At 39.5% G+C, this 9507-nt stretch overlaps 1 protein-coding gene and 1 long non-coding RNA gene across 18 annotated transcripts in view; one reads left to right on the top strand and one right to left on the bottom strand.

The window, feature by feature from the left end:
* Positions 1-9507, bottom strand: part of PPP6R3 (protein phosphatase 6 regulatory subunit 3) — a 160045-nt gene that overhangs the window by 37868 nt on the left and 112670 nt on the right. For all 17 annotated transcript variants that reach the window (XM_017886714.1, XM_017886723.1, XM_017886738.1 and 14 more), the window contains 4 exons: positions 8455-8604; positions 6302-6366; positions 3193-3308; positions 1383-1468 (listed from right to left, as the gene is read on the bottom strand). In XM_017886714.1, the coding sequence (XP_017742203.1) occupies positions 1383-1468; positions 3193-3308; positions 6302-6366; positions 8455-8604 (417 nt within the window). The remainder of the gene's footprint in view (positions 1-1382; positions 1469-3192; positions 3309-6301; positions 6367-8454; positions 8605-9507) is intronic.
* LOC108538597 (uncharacterized) overlaps positions 1-9507 on the top strand; it is a 40819-nt gene that overhangs the window by 5761 nt on the left and 25551 nt on the right. The gene's annotated exons all lie outside the window — the stretch shown is intronic.

The raw sequence follows: 9507 nt of genomic DNA, 5'->3' as shown, positions 1-9507 counted from the left end.
AAAAAAAAAAAAAAAAGAAGAAAAAAAAAAGACTATATTGACTGCAAAGGAATCAACATGGGAACCTCTAAAATTAAGCAGTTTAACAGCATGGGAAAGGACAATTTCACTCTACAAAAAAAACCCCTGATTATCCAGAACACTCAAGTTAAGCGAATCTTCCAAGTATCTATCTACAATGGGTAAAACATTCATTAAAAATGACTTAACCCTTCCTTGATGACCCAGGGCTGTCAATACTAATGTCATTTTCTCTGCTGGGCTGTACTACACAGAGACACTCGGGCTATTAGGCCTTATGTCTATTTTAATTAAATGGCCTTTTAACAGTTATCTCAACTTCATAATTCTTCCAACTCTTAATACTTCCTAATTCTATCATTATGCCCAGCTTAAAAAGTGTGGCTCTGTCGAGAGTCTGGAAAAGATGGCCATATTTTAGGTCATCCACAAAGTAGGAGGCACAGCCCTCCAGGGAGTGAGTGACACGCGAGGACCAAGTGGCTGCTCTCTGGCTTTCAGAGCCTGGCCTGCTTCCCTCTTGCTTCAGCTGCCAGACCACTGAATTCCTAACAGTCAAGGTGTAGCTGCGCACTAGAAATTCAAGACTGCCACTGCTGAATTTGAAATATAGAATTAAACGCCAAGCACAAACACTGCAATGTAGAGTCACGTGCTGCTTCTAAGCCAAGGCCAGCCCTCCTCGACTATCAGCTGGCATGTACTTGTAAAAGGAAATGCTTTCCCCATCTTTAAAAGCAGAAACAAAGCAATACTTACCTTAAAACTTAATCTGTTAAAAAACCAAAAAATACATTCCAAAGTCCAATATAATTTTTTAAAAAATTATCAATGCCATTATTCCCTGGCTCAAAGTACCAATTCTGGTAAAAAATTTTAAAGCTGGGGTTTCAAAGTCATCTACAAAATATTCCCCCATTGGGAATGATCTAAAACGAGGGTAGACTCAACTCAATAATATCAGAAAAATATCCAAATGAAATCTTTCGGTTCCTAGGCACCTAGGGTTATCAGCGGCATACAGCCACAAACCCAGCAGAATGAAAGGAAGGCAAGATGGTTGTTCTGCTGAGGTGCTTAGGCAGCAGGGCATGGAGGGAAATGGACACTAAGCAGGATGTGGAGCAGAAATCAGTGGCTTCTCAATATCCTTCTGTCATCCCAGGCAGGTAATTAGGAGTGGACTAGACAAATGGGCAAGAATATTGTGAATACTGACCTCTCTTTCTGGTAAAGAGATTAAGAACTTATCTTTGGCTCACAGTTACTAAGGCAAATGGAAGATCTTTTACATCTTTCTGAATAAATGGGCAAAGGCTAAGAGTACTGAAAAAATAAAAATGTAACCTCGTAAAACCTACTAGATCTACCGTGTTCCTCTTGTTAGTTTCTCCTAAGGAGCTTGTGCAGAATGTCTCCCATCGTTCCCTGACTTCATCGGGAAGATCTTCAGAGAGAGAAAACCAAAACAGTATTAGCACCACAATGACCTCCACACAGACAAATAAAGTAAACAGGTAATATAAAAGTAGGCCTACTCACCTGGTTCATCAATGGTGAGCAGGCCCTATCAGCTGAGAAACTGGGTGACACCCAGCCCAGTGCTCTTAGAGAAATGGAATTATTACACCTTCCATAGGCCCAAATCCCACAGACTTTCAGGAACCAGAATCCCCGTACCCAATCGTATAGGCTTGATTAGGCCAAGAGCCCTAAGGTAGCTCTGTGAACTTAACAAGTTTCTAACAATGTTCTGGTAGAAGCTTTACCTGGAAAGTGTGTTTCTAACAAGCTTTTCTGAGAAAGGTGGTAGGTGTTTGAGAAGGTGTAGGGGTGAGGGGATCTTTTTCCATGGTGAAGTTTAGAAAATGCTGCAAATGACAGCTCCGGTACACTTTATTGAAATGCTCTCATTGGCACCTGGCCAATGAATGTTCCACAAAACCTAGTATGGCTTCTCAAATTGCTCTAAGATCATGTTTCCTAAATATTTTGTGTCATGGGCCAACATGGATACACATGTAAATAGTGAAATTCTACCTTCTAGAGAAATGTTAAAGAAAAGGATAAACAACTGCTTTCCTGAGAAAGTCAAACCCTGATGTAATTTTAGACGTCTAACTAAAGTTGTCATCTGATAATTCTGATTTAAAACAGCCATGTGTATGTGAACACTCACACAAGTGTACACATGTACCACCTGGCAAGCAGCTTCCATAAAGGAAAGACTGATCTAAAACCTTAATGATATCACATGGCCATTTCTTCTTAGTTAGGACATAAAGATAAACTGTGTGGTGAAATGGCCCAAGGAAGAGTTTTATACCTCTTATACCTCTCTCAAGAAGTAAAATTACAAGTGGGCACACAGCACTTTTTCCATCCCTGGGTGACAACTGTGCTTTTAGTGCACATTCAATAGGGAATAGCCTCTTGAACAAACAAACATTCTTAAGAAAAAACGGAAGGACTGGGAAATGATTTTAACTCTTCTGTACCACGGATGTTAAAGACTGTTCACATTCAGAATAGGTCTCAGGATTAGTAATCCTGTTGGGTACAAAAACCCAGAGTACACAGAGCTCCTCATGCTCTCATTTTAGAAGAAGACTCACGGCTTGGGGCCAGTGTAAAAAGCATCCATTCAGTTTCTTCCAAATAAGCTGGGGCTGATTAAACTGAAATGCTATACAGAAAGCGTCCTTTAGAAGTCAATACCGCTCATTTCAGTGATAGCAAGAAATGCTGATAAATGCCTAATATTCCAGTTAAAGAAACTTAATTCAGAGGCTATATAGAGGCCTTCAGAAAACAAAAGGCAAAATTACAGCTGAAGTGGCTCAACTGCTAGCATATGAGTACTTCACAATACTCAAAAGAACGATTCATCGAGCAACGCTCTTAAGAATGACAATAGGTGACTCTTGTATGCTGAATCCAGCCAAGCCTGCGAATGCTTCAGGAATGGTCTGTAACTACGTGAACAGCAATAGAGCCAAAAACTGACACTGTTCAAATACATTCTCAAGAACCTCATTCAAATAGATAATTTGTCAAATATAAAGAAGTTCCACAAATCACTATCAAAAACGCTACATGCATTTCTACTTGACCCTTAAATCCTTTCTGCAACCCAACAAAAACATAATTCAAATTTCACCAATAACTTACCTTTGATAAGCTGCTGCACTAATGCACTGTTGGGGCCCTTATCAGTGCTATGCACGATACAGTTAGCTATCCTCGTCAGGTGTCCCATGTAACCATGCCGTCTTCCTCCCTCAGCCCTGATAAGAGGTAAAGGATAAATACTCAGATTCCTGATAGGATGAAGAGATGAAACACTCAGTAAGTGCGGCGGACTTTTAAGCAATCATTTTAAACACTGAAGGCACTGAAGAAGATGACAATGGACAGAAAAGAAAAGAAAAAGGAATGGAAGGTGCCAGAATATGACCATGCAGTATGGTCGGGGAGGGGTCTGAAATTGTCAAAGATTATATGGCAGCCTCAGTCAACAGGCCACAATTTATTCAAATCTGAAAAATCATCACTCACTGTCAATAACACATTATCTTTTAAAAGATCAAATAAACATTCACTGATGCCTCATTTTACTGTTATTTTATATCTTTTTTATGAAATGTTTTCAAACCTTAATCAGATTATAAGGAACTGAAGTGAGAATTCTGCTAGTTCATTTTCTTAAAAGACAGCAAATTTTTATTATATCAATGAACAGAAATAATTATCTACCAATGACATATCTCAAGTTAAGATATCAGCTGATTTGAGGACTTAGCCAAGATAGGAGACAGTCAACTGGTACTTGACCATACACCATTTTGAACATATGCAAATAAACTTAGTCCTTGTCCTTTTCCAATTTAGGGTCTCATCTTCCCAATCACGATCAATCTTTACATTTAAATAAATTCATATCAGGCCAGGCACAGTGGTTCACGCCTGTAATCCCAACACTTTGGGAGGCCGAGGTGGGTGGATCACTTGAGGTCAGGAGTTCAAGACCATCCTGGGCAACACGGCGAAATCCCATCTCTGCTAAAAATACAAAAATTAGCCAGGCATGGTGGTGCACACCTGGTATCCCAGCTACTCAGGAGGCTGAGGCAGGAGAATTGCAAGAACCCAGGAGGCAGAGGTTGCAGTGAGCCAGGATTGTGCTACTGCACTCCAGCCTAGGTGACAAAGTGAGACTCCGTCTCTCTCCCTCTCTCTCTCTATATATATATACACACACACATATATATATAAAATAAATTCATATCAATCTGAGTTATCTGCATATTTACAAAGTGCCAGGACTTTATAAGCTCTATGAAACAAAAGATTTTTGACTGCAGAGAGCAGGGAACAAACACTGCAGAGATTTTTGCTTAGAGAGAGAAAAGCCTTCCAGGAGCAATAAGAAAAAAAAAATCATCCTATGCTTGAAGGCTTGCTTGGAAAATAAGGTATCTGCCAGAGAATCTTAGAGGGCTTGGGGGTGCCTAAGGGTAAGAAAGTACAAGGTTGATTATTTATTTAGAGACAAGATCTTGTTTGTCATCCAGGTTGCAGTGCAGTGGTGCAATCACAGCTCACTGTAGCTTCAAACTCCCGGGCTCAAGCAATTCTCTCACTTCAGCCTCTTGTGTAGCTGGGACTACAGGCAAGTACCACTACACCCGGCTAATTTTTTGTAGAGCCAGCATCTCCCTATGTTGTCCAGACTGGTCTCTAACTCCCGGCTTCAACCAATCCTCCCATCTTAGCCTCCCAAAGCAGTGGGATTATAGGTGTCTACCACCATGCCTGGCCAGGGTCAATCTGCACTGAGTTGCTCAGAGTCTCTTTTAGTTCTTCAGTAAGATCCAGAGAGCCAGGTGTTACCTAGAGGCAACTTAGTCACTCCCCTGCACTCCCTCAAGTACACAAGTGGAAAAAAAACAAAGGCCCACCTCCAAGGTGGTCCACGGCTTCAAATTGCTTCAGGCTGCTGTGCAAGGAGACAAGGAAAGTTCTTTCAGGATCCCTCCAGATGGAGGGAATGGTATTCACCAGGCCTCCAGAAAACAGGGCTCACCAGGAGAGCAGGGTATAAACGATATCTCAGCCCTGGCCAGATGAGGAGCCAGCAAGAAAACTGGAGGTTGGGAAAGGCACACGGAAGCCAAGACGGAGTCAGACATATAACCAGAGATATCAACTAGGCCACAAACAGCACCTTCAAAGAGCTCCATTTGGAAGAATGTATCTAAGGTCTACCAATACTAGCCCCTTGCCACAAACAAACAAAATGCCAATTTCCCACACGAAGCCAAATCAAAACCCCAGCAGTGCTTATTAAACAATTAAAAAAAAAATCACACCTCACAAAGTAAGACTGACTTCCAAGAATCATCTAGCTTTCCTGGAGACACAGAGACACATAACAAGAATGCTAGGAAATGATCAACTACAAAGGACCGTGAGAGAAAATTTGAGAGACAGAAATGTCTTGACTGGGGTGGTGGTGGTGGTGGTGGTGACTTCGGGCATCAGTCAGAATTCCTAGGAATGTACACCCACAATGAGCTTTTACCATGTAAGAATTATATCTCAATAAACCTGTCTTAAAAACAAACACAGAAGCATGCCTTGAGAGTGTTTCCCAAACAGGCCCTTACGCCGCCATGCTTCAGAATCTACGGGAGGACACACAGGCTCCCAGAGCACTAAAAATGAATGCTGTTACAGACAACACCTGTAAGAAAAAGTTTTGTGTAACAAAGCTACTTACATGTATCAACTAATACTTCATATAACCTTGCCAATCAGCTAACAAACATTTTCTAAAAAGAAAATACTGAGCAATTTTTTCCTCTAGGTCCCTGTACTAAGCAACTCTTCTCTACAATGAAAATACGTATGTAGTACCTTCTGTTCTGAGTATAAGGTGACCAGGACAAATACACTAAGTTGAATCATCAAGGACTTCACTTAAACCTTCTAACTCTTAGAACAATAGCCATTCAAAAAGGACCAGGAGGTTTCAAAGGCAGCACAGAGGTGGGGAACACTCCAAACTCACCGGTTTTGCTCCCAAAACGAGAGGACCTAACAAGAAATTATAAATGTTATAAAATAACTGTTACAATGAAATAAGCTGGGGAAAAGTTTAAATTGTAAAATGGCCAGTATCATGTAATTATTTCCATTTTTTTTCTGACTAGGGCAAGGAGGTATTATTTTCTTCATACTACCACCCTGAATTCCTTTCAAAAGACAATTTACTTACTGTTTCTTCTCATTCATTTCCCAGGCTTCAAGTATTCGTTCTATTAATTGACATTTTTGGAAAAGCTGAATAAAAAAGAATATTCCAGTTAACACTTCAAAGCATCGAAACTTTTTTTTTTTAATTATACTTTAAGTTCTAGGGTACAAGTGCACAACGTGCAGGTTTGTTACATATGTATACATGAGCCATGTTGGTGTGCTGCACCCATTAACTCATCATTTACATTAGGTATATCTCCTCCTAATGCTATCCTTCCCCCCTCCCCCCTCCCCACAATAGGACCGTAGTGATGTTCCCCTTCCTGTGTCCAAGTGATCTGCATTGTTCAAGTTCCGCGACCTATTAGCTGAGAAACATGCGGATATTTATTTTCTGTTCTTGCGATAAGCTTCCTGAGAATGAATGGTTTCCACAGCGTGCATCCATGTTCCCTACAAAGCGACACGAACTCATCCTTTTTTAACGGCGGCATAATGAAATTCCATGCGTGTATAGTCTAGCCCACATTTTCCTAATCCAGTCTGTCCACTCACGAATGCGACATTGTGGTTGATTCCCAAGTCTTTGCTATTGTGAATAGTGCCCGGAAATAAACATAACCGTTGCATGTGTCTTTATAGCAGCATGACTATAATCCTTTGGGTAATATCCCCGTTAACGGCGCAAGCGAATGGCTGGGTAATGGCTGGGTCAAATGGTATTTCTAGTTTTAGATCCTTGAGGAATCACCACACTGTTTCCCACAATGGTTGAACTAATTTACAGTCCCACCAACAGTGTAGAAGTGTTTCTCCACATCCTCTATTTCTCCACATCCTCTCCAGCACCTGTTGTTTCCTGATTTTTTAATGATTGCCATTCTAACTGGTGTGAGATGGTATCTCATTGTGGTTTTGATTTGCATTTCTCTGATGGCGAGTGATGATGAGCATTTTTTCATGTGTCAGTTGGCTGTATGAATGTCTTCTTTTGAGAAGTGTCTGTTCATATCCTTTGCCCACTTTTGGATGGGGTTGTTTGTTTTTTATCTTGTAAATTTGATTGAGTTCTTTATAGGTTCTGGATATTAGCCCTCAGAACTCTAGGTTAAAGAGAATAGTAGTATGCATAATCTAGCAAGCTAAATGTTGCTAAACCAAATGCAATGTGATAATCTACTGCAGACCCTCAGACCACCACAGGGATTCAAATCAGGATCCACACCCTCCACAGAACATCTACGGGAAACTCAGTATTACAGGTAGTGCAGTTAACCTAAAGCAAAGCCAGGTTTTATTAGCTGTGAAAATTCAGACCAGAAATATAAAACCTGAACTAAATTAAAACGGAATAAAGAAAACTATGCCTTGGCAAAAATTTAACTTAGAATCCAAAGTAATACTAGTACTTTTAAAATGTGAGCAAGTCTTACTTCCGATGAACTAACATGACTGCATTAATATTAAACACAGGTAGATTTTGCCCAAATTCTGCAAGTCAGAGACAACTGCTGCGGGCTGCAATAATGGAATGTGCAGTGCTAGTTCTTCTCAGGTGTCATTTGTCTTTCCCGTCAACTTCACTGTTCCAAGCTAGCCTTTTCTACATTTCAGGTTTGCGAGTAAACCAAGTGTGGGCTAGAAATTTTTAAAGTACCATAGAACTACCAAGCAAGAAAAAATCTGAAGACTGACTTATCTTTATCTCAGTCTCAGTCAATAAAATTATCTCATATTTGACAGAAGAGAAAAAGAGACCCCAGGAAGAGACTCTCAACATCACAAAGAACTCAATTCTCCCGACTTTCAGTCACGTCTTCAGCAAAGAAACTATACTCTGGTCTGCCAAATAATAGTGCGAATGTTTTCTATAGTATTTAAATATCTATGATTCTTCAAATCATCAAAATATTTGTATATCTTCAAACCTATTAATTTTACCAAATAAGGAGGCCACTTAGCTTTTTTCTCACAAGACAGTTCATTTAACAGTTATTTGTCCAGTACTTGATTTATATAACGATTGGTTAAACGTGAAACAAACATGATAGTTAAATATTTAGACTCTGAAATCTAACCTCAAGCCCTTAAACCTCAATTCATACCACAGTCAAGTGGAAAACTGCTCTAACCAGGAGAGAGTGGGAGAAAAATGAGACCAAATAAGCTTACATGTTTTAATAACAAATTATCACCAGTGGAGTCTTGATCAGTAATTGTGGCATTTTCTGTGTTTTCAAATGGACTTGCAAGAATCAGTGCAATACAAATTTCCACTTGTGTATGCAAAAAGTTATTCCATGTATACTTGAAGAACATGTTCTACAAAAAAGAAAAACCATGTTTTATTTGGTTACCTCAATGTTTAAGCCAATACTTTAATACATTTATACAAGTGATTTAATAAAGTAAAAATGATGTGCTCTCAGTCCAAAAGGACCAATTAAAAGGAACACGAGTTCACATCATTAGTACTTGCATAACCACAGTTTCATTTTCTGTGGCTTCAGTTACCCATAGTCAACCATGATCTGAAAATAGGTGAGTATGATACAGTAAGGCTAATGCAAGAGATGACACTCACATAACATTCATTACAGTATAGTATTATAATTGCTCTACTTTATTATTAGTTATTATTAATCTCTTCCTGTGCTTAATTTATAAATTAAACTCTGTCACAGGTATGTATAGGAAAAACACATAGTGTATATATATAGGGTTCAATATCTGTGGTTTCGGGCATCCAAACGGGGTCTTGGAAGGTACCCCTCATAAATAACGGGGACTACATGGGGATGTGAAATACTGCTTTAGAGCCTAAATGACATGCTATCTGCTTATGTGACATGCCAAAACTGGCATGGAATGTAGTAAAAAACCAACAACAAACATACAAAGACAAGAGAACGTTTCTCCAAAGGAAAGGGGTATCATTTTGTTTTCAAAGCAACACAAATACTAAGTGTGGTAAATTTTCTGTAATTTTCAAGAAATTTTATAAGAATTTCATTTTGATGCAACAAATATGTACTGATGGCTTTTGTGCAGGGTATTGTACGAGATGCAGTATGGTAGACTGAGGTACACAAAAATATGGTCCACAATCTTGAGGTGCTCATGACTCAACTCTGGCATACAAAAACTAGAACTATCAGCAAAACAAATGGTACGAGAGGCAGTAACGTGAATCTCCTGGAAGTACAAGGGTTTTCAAATTACTTG

The sequence above is a fragment of the Rhinopithecus bieti genome, unplaced genomic scaffold (assembly GCF_001698545.2).
Source record: "Rhinopithecus bieti isolate Rb0 unplaced genomic scaffold, ASM169854v2 scaffold_1014, whole genome shotgun sequence".
Classification (NCBI taxonomy): Eukaryota; Metazoa; Chordata; class Mammalia; order Primates; family Cercopithecidae; genus Rhinopithecus; species Rhinopithecus bieti.
The sequence above is the reverse complement of the archived record's forward strand: the minus strand, read 5'-3'. Positions and strand labels throughout refer to the sequence as shown.